Source organism: Colossoma macropomum, unplaced genomic scaffold, assembly GCF_904425465.1.
Source record: "Colossoma macropomum unplaced genomic scaffold, Colossoma_macropomum, whole genome shotgun sequence".
Taxonomy (NCBI): domain Eukaryota; kingdom Metazoa; phylum Chordata; class Actinopteri; order Characiformes; family Serrasalmidae; genus Colossoma; species Colossoma macropomum.
Genome location: NW_023494784.1, coordinates 17023485 through 17048133, shown reverse-complemented (window position 1 = coordinate 17048133; position 24649 = coordinate 17023485). Strand labels below are relative to the sequence as shown.

Here is a 24649-nt window from a genome sequence, read left to right as displayed (position 1 = left end):
AAGGCTACTCGTCCACTTGCACTGTTTCTTAGCATATTTTGCTGTGCTGGGTCTCTCTGCTCGCCGCTGGTGGGCGTATCTATGTCATTATGGAAGTGAAGGAACCGTATCAAACATAGCTGGGGCAGTAAACAATCTGATACACCGCTTGCTGTTGCACATGGGTTTACAATGAGACTAAATATACAGACTTGTGCTTTTTGTGCTTTTGTAATCAATTGTTCACACAAGCTAGAATGTTAGCCTGCTCAATCTCACTAGCAAGCTAACTACCTTAGCAAGTAGGAGAACTATGGATTAAATTTTGCCTTCCTGCTCAATGTAAACTACATCCAAATAAATATCTTCACTCCAGAACTTTGCTGTCAACAGTTATATATAAAACCATGTAGTTGTATGCAAAAATTTGAACACCCTCTTGAAAAGAAGTTCACACATCCTCTACAGGGAACAAACTTGCATTTTTCTGCAAATTGCAGTGCACAATCGCTGTTTATTGTATATACATATATTGTATATATGTGTATTGCTACTTATTTGGAAAAATGCATTAAATATAAAATATGCCATAACTTTTACCACATTATATGTTTATATTTGTAATTAGTAATTGTGTATTAAAGTCTGCAGAAGTGTGTGCTCTGTAGAGGATGTGTTAAGAAAAATCAACATAACCGGGGCACAACAAAACTTTTCCATACGACTGTATCTTTGTAAGTGTGTAAAACTGTCATGTATTCAAAGGCCAGAAAGAGAACCATGGTTACCTCTCTCTACTTTCAGAGAAATTTATGTTGCCATTCGTGACGAAGGCCGGTCTATTCTCACCTGATAGGCTAAACACTATGCGACCAGCGCGCTCATTTGCATCAAGTTGAAATCTGCTGAACTTTCTTGCTGTGTGGCGAGACAGATTTCGATGTACTGCAAACCAAAATGCACCATGTGATGCGGCAGAGCTCTCCACTGAAATGAATAGAAGGCAGCAATGAGAAGTTGCAAGTGGATGCGTATCATGACCACTAGAGCAGAGGTCTTCAAATCCAGTCTTTGAATCAAGTTTCCAGTCCTGGAGTTTGAACATTGGTAGTTAACCAAACTGTTGATGTAACTGTGTGGCCACTTAGTGTCATTGACCAGTGATTACAAAATCCAGGACCAGAAAATGGATTCAAGGTTCACATGTGAAGACCTCTGTCCTAGTATTTGTTCCGCAGTTGTTACTGACGTTTTGCTATACTATTCAACAATTACGCAAATTGCATAATCAGTTACATGTTTAGTTAGGTAATGAATTGCGTTTAAATTTGCTTTGGATTCTGCATTAACAGGTTCCCGTCTCCATTTCCTACTTTTATCTGTTTGTTTCACTGTCAAAAAATGATAAACAAATGTAAAGAATATTTTTTCCTGCAAAACAATACCACACAGAATAGTGACTTATCAGATTCAGAGCATGATAAAATATTTTCTCCTTTTAAATATAATGTAGTATCGATTGAAAGTTTGAAAGATTGAATTTCTCTATTTCTTTTAGTGAGCTATACGTGAACATTCATATCAAATTGCACCATGCTTGTGTTATAACCTGACGATAACCGCTATTTCTAATGGTTAATGGTTTACACTGTGCTTGTGCTGGGTAATGCACCATCGCTAAACTAATGTTGTATTTTCTTACATAGAAATGTAATGTCTCTCTAAACAATGTGTTTATTTTGTTGTTTTCAAATCCATAATTACCAGGTAGCGCTCCTTTAAAATAGCAACACATTAAATGCATCCATGAGCACTCAGCTAATAGCTATTAAGCGAGCCACTAATTAAATTTGGTGAGGAAAATTGGTTTTGAATGTCCCTCGTTTCAATTAATAGTTTTTGAGATACGTTGAGATCTCTCCTTTTTTCCCCTCTTTGCAACATTACTTAAAGCCATTTCTTTGTGGAAATCACACTGCGGTGTAAAACCACAAATCCATTACAAATGATACCCTTAATCCCTGAGCTGAATTACGCGTGTGATTTCCACCCTGAATGTATCCGCCATGTGTTTAGGATTTCCCAGCTGCATTTGACACCGCATATTTGGCCCAAACAGGATGCATCCTAAGCAGATTTAACAAAAGAGAATGCATTGGCGCTGAGGTCATCAGTCGCCAGCCAGCAGCGCAGGCAGGGGCTCCGAGGTCACCAAAATAGAGATAAATGCGAATCGGAATAGGCAAGGCTGTGGCAATGAAGCTAATAAGAAACTGTTTTTATCTTTTTACAATTTAAATTGTAACCTTGAGCACGCCTGCTCCCAGAAGAATAATAATTCGGGGCCCAGCAGTGGAAGGGGGATGTGGGGGGGTGAGCGAGAGAAGAGAGGCATTAGCGACTGTGAGTAAAATATATGGCAGCGACGCCTCTCCAGCCCATCCACAATCAATTGGATTCTTTTACTTTAATATTTACTCGCAGCGATGAGATGCTAGTCTGCATGGTGATGAACAGTCTGCCTCTGGCGTTTGAAGGTGACCTGTCACCGCGTATGGACAAATCTCTCGCTCGCAGAAATGTAGAAAATAAATCATTAAAGGCAGGCAGGGCTCTCATTCCCGGATTTAAATCACCCGCAGATTTATGATTTGAATTAATGCTTCGTTTGGTCAAAGAAACGGTGGCCGAGACAAATGATGTTTGGTACTGAAGCCATCCTAATATTGATTACTGGATGTCTGTGCAATCTCTTGTTTATATCAAGCACTCTCCTGTGACAGGGGTGGCCAATAGGACTCACCCAGATGATAAGAGCAGAAAATATAGCCGGCTTTATTTGGCCGGCCAGGGGGAGCAGCAGCTTCTTTCAGCCTTTAATTGCAACATAAATTAGGTTTTTAAGTGAAATAGACAGTGTTTTCCATTCTTGTCTCACAGCGCATTTTCTCGCCACACAAGATCATTACTGCATTAAAACAGAAAGGTCATTCCGCTAGAGGTGGGAGATGCATTTAAACAGAGCTGGGGTTTCTTTAAATTTTTCTTTATTATTATTATTTAAAGTGATAAATTAAAACACAAGTAATCATTTATGTTGAATAATAAATTGTCAAATATTTGTGTGTAGTATTATGCCCAAGATTGCATGGCATAGGGACGTCTCTACACCTCATTAAGAAGGGGAAGATCTATGAATATGCACAGTTATGCAAATAAACACCCCTTTGCTGTCCCATTCTAAACCCCGCCCCTTCTCCCATTACCCTGCCACTACAGACTGAAGAGACAGAGCAGAAACAAAAATAAGCTCCCACTGTAACATAAATAATCAGAAAGATTCTGCCTTTATGTCGCTCCAGCACCAGTCACCCAATTTCACTTGCTCAGTCTTCATCCTCTAAATCTGCTTCAGTGCAGCGTCGCTGAGCCGGAATTGCTGGTGGGTTAGCCCTCTCGCTAAGTTAACGGTAGGCTCTGGTACTAACAAGGATGTAAATTAAGAGTAGCTTAAGCTAACAGCTTCACACACAAAAACACAGGTTTACTCTCTCAAATTTGAAGCTTTGTTCTCTAAACCTGTCTCAGTGCAGCATCAGTTAGCTGTAATTGCTGGTGGTTTAACCTTCTCACTAGACTAATGTTAGGCTCTGGTACTAACAAAGACATAAATCAAAAGTAGCCTCAACTATCAGCTCCACACGCAAACACACTGGCTTATCTGCTCAAATTTGAGCTTTTATTCTCTAAACTTGCGTCAGTGAGGCTTCATTGAGCCGGAATGAACCTACAGGGTTGTGTGTAAAAAAGTAGCTTAAGCTAATGCCACCAAACACAAACACACAAGTTTATGCGCTGGGGCTGGCGGACCTCGTCTCACATTTGACCCCAGACGCGTTGCTGTGGGACGTGAGCACTGAGGTAACAGGGGCAGGAGCAACAAGTTCTTACTGTCCCTCTCGGCTCAGGTGCTCGTGCTGTCCTTAACGAAAGCTAGCTGACATTGATTTTGCATCTGCAGTGCATGCCTCTTGTGGTTTTCATCGTTGCCTAGTACATCCTCCATTTGCATATTGTAGTTTATTGGACTGTGATAGGTTCAAGCTCATTCATGACCTCCAAAACTAAGCTGCTACATAGCGCCCCACAAATCGCTTTTTCCAGATAGGCTGAAAAAGTCTGTGTTTACAATGGAAACAAGTGAACTCTCTGCTATGGTGACACATTTAATGTAAGTATCAGTCTAAATAATCACAATATGCCATCCAAGAGGAGTTAACACATTTTTGAGTGCTTTAACCCAGAACTGTAAAAAAACACTGTACCACTATCTGCTTTTGGCAGCACATTGATTTACTTTTGTGGGTTTTAGGCCCTGAATACCTAATATGTCCTGCTTTCAAGTGCATTATGCAGCTGGAATTCATAGCCCTAAATCATTTGACAGATATAGCAATGACTACAGAAGTAGGGAACTTTGCTAAGCTGTAGCCGCTGCTGGACAGTGAGGACTGGGACATGACTTCATTCTGCTTGAGAGCAGCTGAACCTTTTCAGTGGAGCCTTTTTTTTTAGTCATACCAGGTAACATGACACTCTAATTATTTTCTTTACTAATGGCAGTGTTAATGTAATAAATCCCCCCACCTTAATAATGCTAACAACATCAACAACATAGTATAGTAGCAGGTTAATATTTTATTGCCAAGTGGGTGCTGGATGTATAACGCTCCCCCTTACATACTCCATTTAGAAAGGTTCCTTTTTGATGTAGATCCCCCTGCATTGTCTGCATCTTGTCTGAGACGCAGACAGGCTGAGGCAGAGTGTGAAGGACATTCTGTTCTCCTCTGGCCTTGGATTGCTTGTGTTGTGTTGTCTTTGTTTTGATGTAAATTGAACAGGCTAATGTTCCCCCTCCCTGCATTAAATATTCAGCACAATCACCCTCTCCTTTGCATTCGGTATTATTAATTGTAACAAAGCAAAAAAAAACAAAAAGAGACTCGCTGAGACCCGTCCGAGTTAGAGCCAAACAGACAAACATCCTGAGTGATTAAACGGAGTGCTTTGATTTCTCCCCAGTTCTTTATATGGAGGTGAGGGGGGGCTTTCCCCCTCACTGTACAATGCGAATTGTTCCATAGACTCACAGGAAATGCCACAATTACAGATCACAAACCAAGCAAAACATGTGCGACACGCTGCCCGGGAGACAAATAAACAGTGATCCATTCCTGCCCGGTGAGTTTGACCTGAACCAGAACCTTCATCATGCACTGGAGAAATCCTGTCAGCTGCCTCCTAACTAACACCTGCCCTGCACAGGAATTGCTTTTTTTGTTTCTTCTAAAGTGGAAGGCAGAGAAAAAAAAAGACAGGCTAAGTATTTGGATGCTCTGGGCTAAAGAAAGGAAAGGAAGGCGGAGGTGAAAGAGAAAACCGCTCCCGGTGGCCGTTGGGTGCCATTTTGCATCTGATTCCTCGCCACGGCAACGTTAATGGACCTTAAATCCTCCCCATAATTAGATGGGGGAATTGTGTGTATCACCAACCAGATGATGCTGCCATAATGAAATAAGCGACGCAAACTTAAAGGTGCGTGTTTTCTTATTTTTTTTTTTTCACTAGTTTAGCAGGTTAGCGTGCTCAGACGTGGCCCAGTCTTGGCGCTGGGCTGTCAAGGGGGCGAGGGGAGAGGCGGGCGCGATGGGGCCGGTGACAGGTGTCTGTGGCAGAGACAGAATTAAAAGCGAAGTGAAGGGGGGGAGATGATGGGTGGCCCTCCCACCACCGACGGGGTCAGGCTCGCTAATTCCGCCAGGCTCCTTCTGGCAGAGGAGGCCAGGACTCCAGAGATGGATCTGTAGTGAGACCGCAGCTGTAAGCGTGGAGGAGCTAATTGGTCCTTATCTTGCTGTCCCATTCATCTTCATTTTTTACCAATTACCCAGCATTATCTGTGTTCTCGGTTGGATATGGGAGTTAATCCTTTTTGGTTAAGCCGTTGGTGCGGCTTGAAAATTTCCATTGGCGGAGGGGGCGGGTGAAGAAGTCACAGCATTAAATAAATAAATAAATAAACAGAGAGGAAACAAACTTGGGGAAACTTCCCATCATTACAACAGGAAGGAATCAATAGGAAGTGACATCACTGAGAAAGTGGCAAAGTGGGGAAAAAAAAAACAAGTAGGAGGAGAATCAATTATTGGTATTATAATTCAAGCTCTTGTTTGCAAACGTAGCAGTGCCATTGATTAAGTTGTTCCCATCGCTCCTGCTATTATTGACTTCTTAAAACCATATTTTCTTCTCATCAATGGTTTCAGATTTGTGGTCTCACCAATAGGAGCGCTTAAAAGCTCGCATTAATTATTCAGCTCCCTGCCAAAATGGGGTATTAGTCCTTAGAGCCAATTTCTACCATTGTTTGCGTGTTTGTGCTTACACAAGAGAAAAGGAAGGCACAGTTAAAAGTTCAAACATTCTGGGATGGGTGCCCAAGCTATTGCTTTTTGTTTTTTTTGTTTTCTTTTCCAAATGCAACTTGAAATGCTTGCTAGCAAATTAAAAAACTGTACGGCCTGTGTGCCATATTGTGCTCATTGTGTTGTCATATGTAATCTCGTCAATGCATCACCATGTCAACCACTTGACAGCTTTCTTTACCAGCAGTGATGACAGGCAGAGGAAAGTGAATGGCAGCTAGGCATGTGCGGCTTACGAGAACTGTCACATATTTCTCTGCACAGGTTTAAAAAATATATATAAATAAATAAAAATAAACAAAACAACACAAAGTCGAAACTCACTATGCTTACGGCATCCACATCCATCGCTCATTGGAGGAGCGTGGCCCTTTGCAATCAGCCCGCATGTACATCGAGCCCTCTTTTAGCATAAAGCATGCGCGTTCAATGCGGAGCCTCTTAAAATAGCTCCCCATAGAGGGTGGATTGAGTGAGCCATGCCTACTGCTCTTTGATAGGGATCTGTTTGGTCACACACAGCACCAGCTGTCATCTCAGCCTCCACTGCTGTGATTTAATTAGTCTGTTTATGTCCTTTCTAATAATAAATCCCACTCTGTGGAAGGACAAATCCAACAAGGATTGCTTTTTTTTTGTCTTTTTTTTTTTTTTCAGCTGGTGGCCTTGCTTGGCTAAATATGGCCCATCACACTGCGAACGCTCTCTTTTCACAGTTTCTCACTCTCTTGTTCTCTCTCTCTTTCTCTCTTTCTCTCTCTCTCTCTCTCTCTCTCTCTCTCTCTCTCTCTTTTGCTCTCTCTCTCTCTCGTTTGACAAGAGCTGTTGAGAAAATGACCCCCCTACAGCCACAGGGTGAAAACATGTCTGCTACTCCTCAGCCACCTCTTAGCCACACCGGCAGAAATCAAGGAAATGATTCATTCCGCCTTTATAAGTCACTCAGCCGTGTTTTACCACAGTCATTAAGCGTTTTGGTAAAGCAAAACACAAAAGAGTGCCTCACCTGGCTTAGTTTACATTCCTGAATGCTGTTTTGTCTGGGTGGAAACAACAGCAGGGCTTTTTACTGTGAAAAACAGGGGTGTGTGTCTCTGATCCCACGATTCAATTCTATTATGATTCTTTATGAGGTGTTTTGGTGCATGATGAAATCTCCAAATTCATTGTAATTCAATTGAATTTGAATATCTTAGTCCATTAGTAAGTTTTATGTCTGTAAATAGCCAAAAAATTGTTATGCTTGAAAAGTTTATGTTGACCAAAACATTATACTGAAGCAGGTGAGGCTGTCAGGCTGTGTGCTACTATAGTTGTATCATGAGTAGGGGGTGTTCTAATGCTACTTTCAGATTCTAATGCTACTTTCAGATTCTAATGTTCTAATGCTACTTTCAGATGTAGGTGGAGTGTTAGTTTTCTCCAAAGAGGAGCTCATTCACCCAACATACTTATTTATTGAGTCATGTGAGAGATAAACAGAACTGAGGCTGTAAAATGCACAGCCTCAAGCCACAATTTTTTATTAAATAATCCGTCCATCCATCCATCCATCATCTAAACCGCTTATCCTTCTGGGTCGCGGTGGGGTGCTGGAGCCTATCCCAGCTGTCATTGGGCGGAAGGCAGGATACACCCTGGACAGGTCGCCAGTCCATCGCAGGGCAGACAGACAGACATATACAATCACACACACATTCACACCTAGGGGCAATTTTAGCACGTCCAGTTAGCCTGACTGCATGTTTTTGGACCGTGGGAGGAAACCCACGCAGACACGGGGAGAACAGGCAAACTCCACACAGAAATGACCCTGGTCACCCGGCCGGGAATCGAACCCAGGCCATTCTTGCTGTGAGTCGACAGCGCTACCCACTGTGCCACCGTGCCGCCCTTATTAAATAATGTAAAGTTTAATTAGTAATAATCACAATAAACAAGTCTTCTACCAGGAAATATAGTTTGTTTAGGGTATTATTGCAAAGCTACCATGGGCTGCGGAAGGAGGACAAGAACTTTCAGTTCATCATTATTTATTGCAATCATGAACTTTGTACATTTCTTGAAATTATCATAATATTGCAATGTTAATGCAGAACTCTTAACCATATAAATAGTTTTCACTCACCAAATTACCACTGCAGTGATAATGCTCATTTCTAATGGAATGTCAGTATCAAGCCACACATTTATTTTCCCACACTGGGTTTAATACTACTTTTTGAAGCATGTTAAACAGTCAAGTAACACAGTCATTGCTTTTTATGTTGAGGTTTTACAGTGAATCATTCAGTAAATAATTCAAAGCCTTACACTGAATAATAATGGAGTAGTGGTTTAGCCTGTTAGCTATCTTTTAGCCTGTGTAGCCTGCTCTCTTTTAGCCTGTCAGTTTAAACAAATTGAAGTTTTTACTTCATGTATAAATATGTTCTGAGATCTATTTGAGCAGCATAGCAGTCCATTCACCATTCCCAGCACAATGTTTTTTGGTGAGTTGGGGCATTAATAAGGAATTCAGTTGTTGTAAGACGGTCGTAGGTGTGAGTATTTTGCAGTGGCTTTGAAAGCAGCTCAACCGATCATGGTAAAGGACCTGAAATCTGTTTTATAAAATTGACTCTAACATTCCAAAATCGATCAAGTTGGATCGGCCCCTTAAAGTCGATGCATTATCACGCCTCTAGTGGAAAAGGGTTAGTATAAGCTGTTAGACTGGGCTTCAAGACAGCACTGCGTTTCGTTTGGCAAGAGATGGGGCCTCTCCTGGGTATTCTTTTTCCAAGTGCCTCTATTAGTGTGTTGTGCTCTTGGGAGGCAGGTGACAGATAAGTGGAGAGTGCCACACATTTTAATAGAATTTCAAAAGATAACTTGATAATCGCTTATTTATTTATTTATATATTTATTTTTTTAATGAAGTCATTGCTTGTTCTAATTCCGGTTGCATCAACAGTTAAGCATCAGCATAAAATTGAATATGCATGATTTTGTGTGTGTGTGTGTGTGTGTGTGTGTGTGTGTGTGTCGAGGGGGGTTTGCAAAGTACTGATGTACACAGATGCCTACAACTGCAGAAATAGATTACAAAATAGGAATTGATTAAACATTATTTTCTGTAATGATCCATATCAAACTCTATCATTTCTGAAAAGCATCACAGCCCTAACATTATTATTAGGACCGTAACTAAGGACAGCATGGTACATAAAGCAGTGTAATGCAAATATTTGTATTGCTGTCTCATCCGGTTACTTCACAGCAGCAGAGGCGAGGCTTTAAAAAAAATAAGTGACCAGTTTACTTGTCAGCCCTCATCAGCATTAGAGCTTGTTCTTCATTAATTGGATGAATTAATTTGGAGCTGTTTGATTCAGTGGTGAGGCATGCGTTTGCCTGTCCCTCTTTACTAATCTCTGTCAGGTTGCATTTATAAGTGGAATTGAGTGACCTTTGGAAGCAAAGATAGGAGTGAAGAGATCAGCGCAATTTGAAAAGACAATGTCACTTGGTGTAAATGTGATACATGTAATAAATGACATTCAACCTTTCACAGATGATAAGCTTTTGCGCTCTGTAATGTGGACTATGCATGTGCTTTGGCTGCTTAGAATATTCCTCCTATAGGTCATTTCACAGTGCTCAATTATGAGGGGGAACCCAAAACAAGCGCATAGAGCATTACCATCACGCCGTGTTTATGATGACAGAGAGAACGCGGTATGATAAAAATGCAATCTCAATATCAAAGCGATTATAGCAACGATAACATTGCTGCAATTACAAAATGAGAGATGAAGGTGCAGCGATTATCAGTCAAAGACATCTGTCAAGCATGGAGTACCATTAACCCCACCAAGGCATGTTGTCCTGCCCTGGCTCTGTCCTTATGGCCCAGAGCATCATTCCTCTTCCTCATTTTACAAGAAGTGATGGTATTGGTATCATGCTGCCTCAAACTCTAACAATGTTAGACATATGCAGGGACAACTGCATAAGAAAAAACTGCATAACTGCATGACAAAAAATTACTAGATTATTAGGTTATGATAGATTTATCAGAATTAGGGAGTTGAACGACACACAAATTTCATGATATGTTCATTTTGCACCATGATACATTTTCGACGCAGAACTAAAATATATTCATTTTGCTTTTATTTATTTATTTCAATTAAAGTCCACCTGCCAGATCAAGACTACAGCAGCTTAATTACCATATCAATTAACACAAAGTAATCGTCTTATAAAGATTGCATGGTTTTAAGACGAGGGTTTTATGAGTTTGCTTGTCTCTTTTAGGAATATCACGGCCATATTTCCAATTTATGCTTGCACTCTTTAAGAAAATGATAATGGAAAGAAAAAGGTGCTACAGAGGGTTTGACTGATGCCATAGGATACCTGTTTTTTGTTCCCTAAAGAACCATGTTAGACAAAGAGATTTGTGAATGTGAGGAACCTTGCACCGGTATAAAGAACCTTCACATAATGTAAACATTCTATACCAGTTTAAGGGTTCTATCATTATGTGGAGGTTCTTTAAACTTTGGAAAGGTTCTTCACACTTTTTTCTTTATTTTTAAGACTCTGATCTTTTGTATTCAGTTTACAGTGTTTATTTTGTCACAAAAAATAACGTTGGTAAGCGGACCATAACCCTTTCTAGGCCGTTAACCTCTTATTGTTAATGCTACACTTTTAGCATGAAATACTGATATGCAGCATTCAGTTAGTGCTTGTTTTGTAATTCTTGCTCAGCATGCAGTTGTTACAACAGCATGGTTACAACATTGCTTTTCCTTTTTTGCTGGAATACTTACTGCAACCAGTAATTATGATAATACCTAAAAAAAGAACTGCAGCATTGTTCAGTTCAATATAGTAAGATAATTCAGTGCTGATCATACAGATTTTCCAGTATTCATATTCTACTTTAAACTAAAGATGTTGTGACATTTATCACATTCCCTCATGATAAATTTCACTGTGACCCATAGGCAGACCGAGGGCGATGGGATGCTAAATTTGTAATTAGAACAGATGATGCAATGGTCAGCCTCATCCTCTCGAAAGCCATCCCACATAGCCCAATGCTTTGTGATTGATAACACCGTTCAATATATTTCATTTCAGGGTCCGAGTCAAATGACAACTGCCTGCCATTGACTGAAAGCAATCTTTTTAAAAGGGGACCCTTTGCTAAGTATCAGATGGAGATGATTTTTCGCTCTGCTTGGGTGTCACAGTCCCTTGTGAGAGGGGGAGTTATTGATTGTTCTTGAATATATTGTGCTTTCAGTGGAAACAGCTGCTGGTAATGCTGCCCCCTCCTCTTGCCATACCGCTTGCAGTTTATTGAGAATGATATGGGACAAATTTAAACTGAAACCAATTCAAGGCCAAATTGGGTGTGCTTGCAGTAATGTATCCTGAAGGCCTGTGTCTGGGTAACTTTGACAATGTGGATAATTATGTTAACCAGATCATGTTGCCAGCCTTGTCCAGCACTGTAGCTCTGAAATCTGTAGTAGTGAATTAAAAATGTTTTAAATAGCCTGAATAAATGTGCATGTATGGTATATAATCCAACACACACTTTATGGTTGAATTGAATGTAATTAAATTGTATATAATAATAATTTAAAAATGAATGATAAATCAGTTTAGTAATTAATACTGTAGTCCAGTGCTAGAGGCGAGTCCTAGTCAAGATTGAGACCACATTAAGATTTCTTTTCTGAAAATAAAAATAAGAGTTGCTGAAATTTGCTTGTAGTTCATTGTACATTATATTTATTTATAAATAATATTTTTATTTTATAATGTATTTTGTAAGATATAACATTAAATAATGTAAAGCCTAAATGTTTTATTAAATATTATTATATTATAGTCTTCGTCCATCTTTCCATTCTAACTTTTGGGAGCAAGTGATGGTGAGATTATTCTCTGTCTCTTGTTCTGTAAACTTGTTCATAATCACCACCTAAAGCCAACTGAATATAAACCTAAAAATATACATCTATTATTAAATGTAAACATAACAAAGATTAACATTCCAACATTCTTTTTGATGGAACCAATAAACATCAACAGGCAAATAATACTCAGCAAATTAGATCCTCAACTGGCAGCAAACAGATTTTATTTAAACGTGTACTAATTTATTCTGTTTGAAGGCATTGTTCATATTCAGTAATAATAGAAAAAGTTCTGTTTCCAGTTATCTGAGAAGGAAACACTGCACTCAGCTGGTCTCGAGAACGATTTCCAAATCCATCCTCCCCCTGAGACCGAGACGAGATCGAATCAAAAGATGTTGAAACGGAAACAAGATTTACAGTCTCGAGACCAGACTCTAGTAATTTGTTTGGTCTTAAGACTGTAAACTGAGACAAGATTTACAGTCTCAAGACCAAATGCTTTGTGATTTGTTTGCAATTTGGAAGTCTTGAGACTGGATTCAGGTACTACAGCACTAATAATTCTTTTGCAAGATGCATGGGGTATCTGTAGGTCATCCTGAACTCATGTTTAGCATAGCAGTGGTACTTAGGCTACTTAAGTGACAATTTCTGCCATAAACATTGCTATATAATAATGTGCATGGTGGTGAGGAGTCGTTAAATGAATGGCTCAAAGCAGTATGAAAGATTTCTCTAACTGCCATTGAAAATGAATAAAATGCATTAGATTGAATTTGCTGATAACTAAGTCCTGCCAACACACATTATAAATTCTCCTATAATTCTCAGTTGCAGTAAGAAACAACGTCTTGTATGCATTTTTATGCATTGTTTTGCATTTTTTGCCACAGTGTTTTTTCATGTGAAACATTTTCAAAGGCATTTTTATCCATTTTTTTCTTTTTCAGTAAAAGATTGGAGTCTTTAAAATCTTTTGCACAGTATGTTATTGTTCAGTTAAGCCCATTTTTATTGGTTTGCCTTGGAAAAAACACTGATTATTTGATTAGTCATCAGTATAATTGCTAGATTACTTGATTACTCATATAATCAACAGCGACTGCCCCAATAATTATTATAGAATGATATAATTATGTACTCTCCTTTTGTGAAAGGTATCGTCTTTTTATACATCAGTCTTATGTGACATTGTATATCCACTAAACGCTGAGCATGGTTTATTAATGGCCAGGCTGTGTAACAGGTAGTGTTATTGGAATAAAACCACTTCACCATATGCCAAGGACTGCTGCTGGGCCTTTATCCTACTGCAGAAAAAAATAATAAAACAATGCTGTCTGTCTCCTCTGTAATCCCTACCACATGTTTGCTTTGATGGATCTGGGGGTGGTGGTGTAATTATGCTACCTCATCAAGTCAGAGATGTTTTGTTGCCATTATTTTTTACACTCTCTATCTTTACAAGTATATAATAGATGTTTTTTTCTCTCCTTTACCTTCTATTTCCTTTATTAAACCCAAACCTTCTCACAGCAGATCAACAATAGTATGAATAGTGAAATTATTTCTGTGACAGCATCTGAAATTTCATGTGGGTTTAGCCATTGTGGCATCTACAGAACTGCAAAAGAATATTTTACCTCACTGTTATGTTTAGATGTAAACAAATGCATGTTTGTTGTTGATGTTGTTGTAAATACAGGAGAAAAGGCTCCTCTCAATGACACTAGGAGACTGTGGGTGGCTACATCAAAGTGAAGTATCGTCTACTCCACAGCCCCTAATGAGTTACAGGGTTTAGCAGCTTTGACTGGCTATGCCATCTGTGAATAAGAAAACAATCTCTGGCCCTGCCAGCATGCCAGACTCCTGTGGGTCTGTGAAGGGCTCGCTGCTTTTATTTCCACTAGCACCTCTTGTGCCTGTTTGCTCTGCTAGTTTTAATAGCTGGAAGCCCTTTGTAGTATCACGGTCAGAATTTATTTACATTAGAAATGTATTTCTGATTGCCGTTTTCAGAACAGAAAGCTTCTGTTTTTCATAAAACATTCGCCTTGTTTCTACATCGGCCAAATCCCTAAATTAGCCACAACAAAGTGCACTTCCTAAGCCATGTACGCCCTCACCTTCGAGGACGAGGTCTAATCAAGGCAGTGCATTTTATGAAGGTTATTAATGCGGACGGCCATAATCGTGGGTCGTAGAAATGCTGCACCACACACAGCTTAACGTCAGAAAAACAGCAGACTGGTCTGTGACTAGGGTGAAGATGAATTAAATTCTTATGTCGCTTTAGTTTCGGGTTAGTTCAAACAACCAAAGATTTTGTACATTCAAATCCAGGGACTGACCGAAAACGTGTTTGTTTAGACGCAGGCATTTACGACGTATCGTTCCGTCGCAGTGCACTCACAAACAAAGACAGATAGGCTGGAAACAAGTCATTTAATTAGTGCTGCAAGCCCCATCCCTGACTGCAGCAACCAATTATACATTCCACAGGCATCCACAGGTCCTATTTCACGGGAGGAAAGCAAATCTTTTCTGGCCCAGGCTCATACAGTACATCTTTCCCCTTCCATTTAAGCGAAGGTAAATAGCAGAGACAGACAGCTTCATTAGACGGCATCTGAGGGGCAGGCAGGGGCGGATTGTCGCTTAAATAGTGGGCTTTTACTGGAGGGCTAACTGGCGACCTCGGATCAATTACAGCTGACATTATTGTTTGTCGTGAGCTCTTACAGGACAGAGGAGGAGAGGCAGGATGGGCCCGAGCTCCGCCGAAAATGTAATTTTCCTCCTCTTTTGCCTTCATTCCACAAACAATAAATCACTCAGTTGAAGAGATAATAAAGTGCCAAGTAGGAACTGGTTTAATTTTTGTCAAGGGAAATCTTCCATCCTCACCAGGATAATGCAGCAAGAGAAGATGGCTACAGGGTAGCTGTTAACATTGTGAGAGCTGGGTTTTTACTCATACTCTTGATGCTTTATTGTGCTGTTAGTCATCATGTTACCTATCATTGACTGCCATGTTATCTATCATTGTGATTACTATCAGAAAGATAGAGTGCTTTAGATTAATGCCATATGTACTGATGGTTTTAACATAAAATGTTGCACTCAAACCTTTCTCAAATATACATGGAATTATCGTTTTTACTTATTATCATTTAATTATTACTGTTGTTCACTCTGTCTGCGTGAAACACATATAAGACTTATAAAAAACCTAATTTTAAGTTTTTAGATATAAAAAAAAGCTTTAGGTTTAAGCTACCTTTAAGACAGGGATGTGTCATTTACTAACAAAACCAGCAGACGACTTGCCAAAATCGTAAAATGTAACATCTGATATATTTGATCAATTTTATAACTATATATATTTTCGTTGCTTAATACGCTGATCACATGCATCAGATTGCTTATTTGTATTGTAATAAAATACCATGAATCAAGGATATTATTTTTTCTAATGATACCAGATTGTATAATATGAATAATACGATTTTATGCATTGCATAAAATTGCATTTTAAAATTAAAAAATTACAGTATATGAAATCAGACCCTTCAGAATAACCAAATTATGCTTGTACATCTCTACATGTTTTTGAAAAGAAGACCTATAACACAAACATAAATAAGGCTAATTCAAATTGTCTGTATTCCCAGTATAGTTGTAGTTAGAATCACACAGCGAATAATCACTTGGTGTCCACAATATTGTGTATTAATGGTTTGTGCTCTCCTCAAAGTGTGAAGAAACACCCAGCAGTGCTGCATAGCTCATAATAGTTACTTCCTGCCTTGGAGAGGCAGATACAGTTTTGACCTCCATGACTTTCACGTGTTGTGAATTGGCTCAAAAAAATTGCAAGTTAGAACTTGGTAGGAAAACTGCACGTTAGTACATTGAAAGGTTAGTGTATAGAAAAACTACTATTTAATACATAGAAAAACTGCAAGATACAATATACCAAACTGCAAGTTAGAATTGACTAAATTAAGTGAGAATATACATTTAATGCAAAAGTCTGGTCCTATAGGGCAGTGCTGTATTACAGCTGTCCACAACCAGAATTTAAGACTGATTATCTAATGGGATCTAAAAAGAGCTTCAGAAAAAGTGACCAATATAGTGCTAACATTCGTAATCAGTGACAACTAGCGCAGGGGGGTTGTGGTGACTGGGCCCCATAATGTTTTTATTGGTCCCCCTATCGTCACTTATGCAATTTTACATTGATGACTTATGCGTATCTGTGATAACATATCGAATCACCATAACATAACATAAAATACTGTAAACATTAGCACACCAACCTGGTTGAGGTAAATATGTTTTTTTTTTTTTGTTTTTGTTTTTTGGTCGAGGCCACACTTTTTTAATGTGCTCTGGGACCCATAAGATCTTAGTTAGTAGTACTAATACTGATGTATATTGTCCTGCATTGTTGATTTGCCATGTATTGTTTCATGGTTGATTTGCTTTAAATGTTATTTAGTTGGCGTACCACAATATGAAAAAAGAATGGTTAACTTTAAACACCATAACCACTTCATAAGATGTGGAAATTCCACAGACTTCTGTTCTTAAGTTCTGCTGGAAGGCCTTGGTGAAACCCCTCTTAGCTTGTCAGGTATCCTTACTGTGCTTTGAATAGGCCATTATGGCTGAAACATCACTTAAGGATGGAGAAACATGAAAGGAGGTAGTACAGGCAGAAAGGGAGAGAGAGATTAGGCCCTGGAGAACAGGCTGCTACTGTATGCCCAAGCAGCAGCCTCTCAGACGCTACACACACAGTGGAAGTCGGTCAGCACAACAGACATCATTCATTGCGGGGAAATGATAAAGAAGAGGCATTTAAATGACAAAAGCAAAGTCATATCATCCTTTAATACACTTCTCCCCGCCCTTCACTTGTGTATGTTGATTTGCCGAAATCCAGTCAGATCTTGCTTGGGGAATCACAAAGGCGCGGCACCACTCAATCTGGCTCTCGAGGAGCTCTGAAAGGTGGATGTGTGCATGAATGCCTCACTCAATTTGTTTGGATGTAGCGCTGTAAGTATCCTGCAATCACACTGCACTGCTTTGGTGCGTTTTAATTGAGTCCGGTCCTGGGAGCCGTAATTGATTCAGACTCTCGAGCGGAGGCGCCTTTACAAGGTGCTGCTTGGCTTCTCCCTCTTTAATCCTCTCCTTCTTTCTAATGTTTGGGAATGTGTTTTCCCAGTGAATCCGCTGGCCATCTTTCTTATGGAAATCAACTGTGCTTTTTCCAAGGAAAGCAATGACACAGAAGGGGAGGGCTGTTTTTTTTCTTCTCCTCTTCTCAAACGTTGTGTCTGAAGCCTTCCTGATGTAGATCCGCTCTCACCCCTTGGCCACTGATATTTTGTACAAAAGCAAAGCAGACTTGTTTAGTGTATTATCCCTCTGTGTTTCTGTCCCCTTTACCTTGAGCCAAGTGATAGAGGGAGGTGTGTGTGTGTGAGAGAGAGATAGAAAGAGAGGAGGGGTGCAGGAGCTCAATCAATTCCACAGGAGACGCTGAAGTTTTCTTTCAAGCACTTGAGTAGAGCCTTTGAATGCTGGAGACCAAAAATTTCCCCGTTACTTTTGATCCCCCAGTTCAAAGTGAGGAGAGGCAGTGAGTGGGTCCGCGGTTCAGGGACACACACCAGGCTGTGACCTTATTTGTGTGCACATGTCCTTTGAAAAAGGGGGACAGTTTCGCTTCCACCTATTTAATCACTGTCTCAGGATGTAGAACACTGGCTCCCAGTTACATTGTATATGAACTGAACTCAACTTTTGAAAAGATCTAGAACTGTCCTTAACAGGAAGAAATATTAGAAATGTAAGAACTCAAGATTTAAGATTCTTGACTACTTCTAAGTCACTATTCAAATGTAAGCAAATGTGTGACACTGACCATGTTAAGGCCTTTGCACCAAATGGTCAAGTTTCATCCTTAAAGATTTATATGGCTTTTTTACATTACATGTTTTGTTTATTTCTAGTGAAAATAAGTTAACGCATCCTCTACAGATGGAAAATCAAAACATGTAATTTGACCAAGGGCACTCAAACTTCTCCATATGTCCGTGTGAAGCTATCTGGGCAGTGAGTGTTTATTTGCTCAGAATAAATGCAGTGTCAGTCTAAGCATCTACAGTGGACTATCAAAAAATCACTGAAATTGTTCTTCAAACTAGCTCATACAATATCAACTGCTTTTGCGTGCTACATTTTACAGTGTTTATGTTTATTTACATCTATTCTAGTGATACATGGTGTTTTCACAAGCAAAAACACACTTATTGTCCAGATAAATTTTAATACATAAGCTGCCAGAACAGCTTCAGTGCACCTCAGCGTTAATTCTCTAGAACTGAATTGGAGGAATGAACACTGTTCTTCCAAAATACATAGAAAGATACAGAAGTATTTCATCATAGTATAAAGATTATCAGTCAGAATAACTTTTTATATTGATTTCCAGTAACCCTTCACTCTAATGGGACAATTGGAACTAAACCTTGCCAGCAAAATACCCCCCCACAGTATAGCAGAGCCACCGGACCCCCTCACTACAGAGGTCAAGCACATGCATTCACCCACTTGTGGAGAATATGATAATGGATGACAGATCTGACAGTATCACTTATTCCACTTCTCTATAGACCAGTGCCAGTTGCTTTTGTGTTTGTCCTTACGTATTGCACTGATGCACAATGTGCGCATTTGACTACAATGTCCAGCTCTGATTACTGATGTCTTTCCCATAGATCTTAATGCAGATGTCACTTTAGTCTCTGTTGAAACACTGTTCAGTTCAGTGGTCTTTGTGACTGTAGCTTGTGACATCTGTGCCTGATATGACCCCCCCCTTTCAAAGTCACTTAGATCTGTTCCTCTTGCTGTCTTGTTCCAAAATCGAGGTTAACTAGGCTGCTCAGCATTTAATACATGCCACAGAGCATAATATGATGGTAATAATAATAATAAGAAGAATAACAATAATAATAATAATAATAACAATAACAGTAATAATTGTATCATGCATGCACCTGTCTGGAAGCATCTGCGCTCGTTATGTTTCTCCACTCATTTTTTCAGGTTTTTTTTTTAATTGTCATCATATGCACGTCTATGCATAGAGAATAACTATACAAGCACCACAGTCTCTGGCCCAAATACCCAAATACTTATAATTAGCTTGTTGCCATCTCTGGATGCATACTTATTTTTAATTAGCACTGTTTTAGCTAGTTATTTCAGTAATGGCTTTCATGTATGCCTGTTTTGAATGCATTTACTATTAATAGTGAGACATTTCCATAATTTCACAATTTTCTACGCAGAGCTTAATTGAGATATGTTTAAGACTTTATCATCTCTGTTATCATTATCATCGCTATAATTATAGTATAATCGATGTAACCATATGTATTATTAACATTGACTGTAAAATATTTATGCCTATTGCTAATGAAGATAATGATTTGAAAACAACACTACAGGGAAGAATTACAGTATTGAATTTTGCAAATTGGTTATTATTCCAATGAATATTTGTTAGGCTGTGTCAGCAACATCATCCACATGATGGATGAGATGGGAATCGTTTGCAGGCATTTTCTGGGTGCTCACTGTTTAACTCTCTTCCATGCTGAGCACTCCTTCCATCTTCATTTAACCATTGTTAGCCCAGATTTAATGCCAAAATAATGAGTCCTTTAAATTTCTCCCATTTCTGCCCTGTTTCAGGTTTGGAACTGCCATTCATGATGATGCCCCACCCCCTGATCCCTGTCAGCCTGCCTCCTGCATCAGTCACCATGGCAATGAGTCAGATGAACCACCTCAGCACCATCGCCAATATGGCCGCCGCAGCACAGGGACAGAGTGCCCCATCCAGAATGGTGACATCAGTGATTAAGGTAACCCACGGTGCCGCTCGCTCATTGTGTTGTACACATTCTCTCGTCAGCCGTGGAGGGGGGGGAGGGTGCTCCGCTGCATGATCTGTGCTTTCTCGCGCCGTCGCCGGGGCACAGCGTACCACAATAGCCTCGGCCAGAGGAGAAAGGAGGGGAGAGGCAGAGAAGGGGGGAAGAAGGAGGGGAAAATGGAGGGATGCAGTGTTAAGAGGCTGGGTTGAAGAGTGCTATAGGAAGCTAACTGTGCTGTAAGTGTGCTGCACTGCTCTGATGTTCAGAGGCAGCCACTGTAGCAGCGATTATAGGAGCTGTCTGCCAGCAGGCTGGTGTAGTGTAATGGCCGCGGATGTGTGTGTATCTGTTTGTTTTCGAACCTTTTTAAGGACAAAATGTCCTGACTTTGCAGGGAAACCATGGGAAAACCAGAGCTAATCTACACTGTTCGGTGCCAACAAAATGATCTTGTTCCAGTTTTTTTAACTAAAAGGGCAAAAACATATATTTTTGGTTACTGAGTTCAAGATTAGGGTTAGATTTAGGGCTAGGCTAAGCAAATTACGTGAAGGTACTGACATTGCATACATATTACATACATATTTACAATACTGTGTAAGAGTCTGAGAGCACACACACACACATTTTCTAAACCGCTTATCCTCCTGGGTCACGGGGAGTTGGACGCTGGAGCCTATCCCACCTCTCATTGGGCAGGAGACAGGAAACACCCTGGACAGGTCACCCTCATTCACACCTAGGGCCAGTTTAGTGTTTCCAGTTTGCTTGACTGCATGTTTTTGGACTGTGGGAGGAAGCCAGAGAACCTGGAGGAAACCCACACAGGCACAGGAAGAACATGCAAACTCCACACAGAAAGGACCCTGCTTGCCCGACCAGGGAATCGAACCCAGACCCCAGTAAGTGGAACAAACATGAAAAAAATAGGAGTTCCCAAAACTGGACATAAAGTGTCATTAAAAGATGGAGAGAAAAATGGGATTCTTCACTACTGCTACAATACCTGGTAGACCAGCACAACCATCACCCTCAGATAACCAACACTTAAAGCTTTCATCATTGAGAGAGAGAGAAGAAAATCAAACTCAAAGGTCAGAACCAATCCACAGGTGTTTCTATTCATCCTTCTACTGTAAGAAAACAACTCAGTGCTATGATCAAGGAGCCGTTACTGAGAAAAGAAAACAGACAAAAAAGAACAAAATTTGCAAGTCAAACAAAGAAGCTGCTGATATTCTGAGAACAACAAACTTACCACCCCAGAGTCTGGACTTCATCATCATTGAGTGTGTTTGAGATTACTTAGATGGTCAGAAAGAGAAAATGCAACCAACATCTAAGAATTTTGGAGATTTGGAAAAACATCCCTGCATTTTTTTTTTTAAATATTGAAAACAAGTCTTTACCGCGAAGGATAAGCGGTTTAGATGATGAATGAATGAATGAAAACAAGTCTTTGAATTATATTATTTATTATTATTTTATTATTTATGTGTAATTTTCTGCTAAATATATATTTTTAGATTCTTTTTTTATTACGGATGCTGAAAAATGGATAACTTGTCCTTAATGGCCATTTTGACTGCAAATTAAACAAATTTGGGGTAGTCTTTGCCTTTTGCATATTGTTGTTGTTGTTATTGTTTTCTTCCTTGACATTGTGTGACAATTGTATAATGATTCGACCAATAGAAATGCTCGAGACTTGCTTGGAACAAAATCTCTTTACATGAACTCACTTTAAAAGTTAAGAACGTTTTTGGCTTCTCTGCAAAGTCAACATTTTAGAGAGTTGTCTTCCTTTGGGCTCCAACACCCCCTGCGACCCAGGAAATAAGCGGCTTAGGTGATGAGTTTTTCTTTGGACAGCGACAATATATATGTATTTACACGTGTGTGTATATATGTATATATATTTATGTATGATCCCACATTCTGACATTGTATAAAAACAAATCTGTGTGTGTCTGGCAGGAGCGGGTGCCTGACAGTCCCTCCCCTGCTCCTTCTCTGGAAGACGGCAGAAGGCCGGGGAGCCGTCCATCGTCCCAGCGCAGCAGCAGTGTCTCTAGCTCCCCTGCACACACCGAAAGCTCCTCCGACAGAATCCGTACGTCTGCTCTGTCTCGCACTCTCCACCTCCCCTCTCTCTCTTCATCTCCCCTATCATCTTTTCCTGTCCTTTCTCTCTCTCTCTCTCTCTCTCTCACACTCTCTCTATGCACACAGCCACACAAGCACTCAAGAGCCTGCACTTGTGCTAAAAATGCCCATTGTCATGAGAGAATGTGTCCCTCTTCTCATTCCATTGTTTTTCATCAACTGAGAGACCTATATATTCGTATCTTTTTCTGCATTCACTTCCAAATTAAATATTGTGCATTATCTGTTCTCCACTCCTGCAAATTGTAAATATATATATATATATATATAATTCCAGGCCAATATATGCCCATTGTCAAGGTTCAGAACCGTTGGACAACTGTGTGCTCATATTTCAATCACATTCAGCTATATCAGTGAAGATAAGACCTCAGTTACAAGTATATGCCTTTCTATAGTAGCCTGTTTCAGTACAAATGCACTCATCCATGGTGTAACAACTCACATGCTTATGTTAGACTTTGATCAGATACCTGAGAACCTGAGAACGCAGGCCTATCCTGTTCTATTTCTACTGTTGCACATGCAGACACATTAATACTAGTATGTATACCAGTTTGAGTCTGTCAGTAATATATTATGCTACCTTCAAATATATTTAAGGATATTTTAGGACACAGTGTCCATATAGAAATAGCCCTAATTTATGCACTGTATGTTCAAACGTTTGTAGACATCTGCTCATCCAACATTTCTACTGAAATTAAGGGGTATTAGTTGGGAGTTTTGCTGCAGTAACAGTCTATAATTTTCTGAGAAGGCATTACACTGTATGTTGGAACATTGTGAGTGATCTTTGCATTCAGCTACAAGAGTATTAGTAAGGTCATGGAACTGCTGTTGGGTGATTAGTTGTGAATCACAAGCGCCACTCTAACTCATCCCAAAGGTATTGGATAGAGCTCCATCACTCCGGCCCAATGTTGGGGGGCTTTATAGACCTCTAGCCAACGCTTTGCATTGGGCATGGTGACCTTAGGCTCATGAGTGTCCAGTTCTGTTTGCAGAGCTTTTCTATGGAGATTATTCAGTATTTGAAGTATCGTATGTTTTATCGGACAAGCATCAAATTTGTTGTTTCCGTGTACAGTAGACCACCCATTACAGTTTACTGTTTTGAGTCATTCCTTAAAGAAGTTATTGAAAGTGTTCATTGTACTTTTTCCATTCAGGACCAACCTGAATGGGAAAAGTGTCTGGCCGTCATTGGTTTTCACCAATTCAGAATCACAACCACACTAAAATTGTACTGATGGTTCTACGTGCAAGACAGGGCATTAGCAAATAGGATTTTGATTGACTGGCCCATTGATTTGGAGATGAGGTTTACCACAAATCACAAACAGATGAAAGCCAAGGACATTTTCACCTCCTCCAGCATGAGGCACCTTTTTTCACAGGCACAAATCATTATTCATCACTAGACGTGCCTTTTTATTACAGTGACCACTGATTGAGAAGATGTGACTGTAAGATGACTTTGTCTGTTCTTTTGAAGCTGTTCACCAGAATGGGCTTTCCATGAACCAGGCTCTTTTGGGCCTCTCGCCCAGCATCCTTCCCGGACCTAAGGAGGGTGACCTGGCCACTCATGACATCGGCCATGAGGCCAAGAGAATGCACCCCGAGAAAGGTCAGCACTCTTTCTTTGTAGCATATAACTACAGTGTTGAACAGTACCACTTCATATGTGAAAAAAGGTGCCAGCAGTGGGATTGAGCATCATTCCAAATTTCCCAATTCCGATACCACTAACCATTCTTTGCCTTTGTTCTGATTCCTAAAGAAAAAAGAAAGGCAAGGTAAGCTATGCATACTTCATTACAGATCAAACAGTGCCTAACAAACAACATAAAAAAGTTTCTACTTTCTTTGGTCCTTTCTGCCATTGGAAAGCCATGGCTGTAGGAGTTATTTAAAGCTAGAAGTTTAATATTTTATTTATTAGATTTCTATGGATTAGATTTCATACATATTTAGTTAAACAGCAAAATTACATTTTAAAGTCAGCCTGATACCAGAATTGCAAATTTTGCCTTGTTAGTTCTCATTCTTGGTCATATTAAGGAATTTTTCAAATAATGGAAATTTTATTTTCCTGTAATCTTAGTGTAGTGAA

The 24649-nt window shown here is 39.8% G+C and overlaps 1 protein-coding gene across 3 annotated transcripts in view; it reads left to right on the top strand.

Annotated features, from left to right (window-relative positions):
• Nucleotides 1-24649, top strand: part of dachd (dachshund d) — a 148550-nt gene that overhangs the window by 82125 nt on the left and 41776 nt on the right. For all 3 annotated transcript variants that reach the window (XM_036580157.1, XM_036580082.1, XM_036580003.1), the window contains exons 4-6: nt 20180-20352; nt 22342-22477; nt 24029-24163. In XM_036580157.1, coding sequence (XP_036436050.1) covers nt 20180-20352; nt 22342-22477; nt 24029-24163 — 444 coding nt within the window. The remainder of the gene's footprint in view (nt 1-20179; nt 20353-22341; nt 22478-24028; nt 24164-24649) is intronic.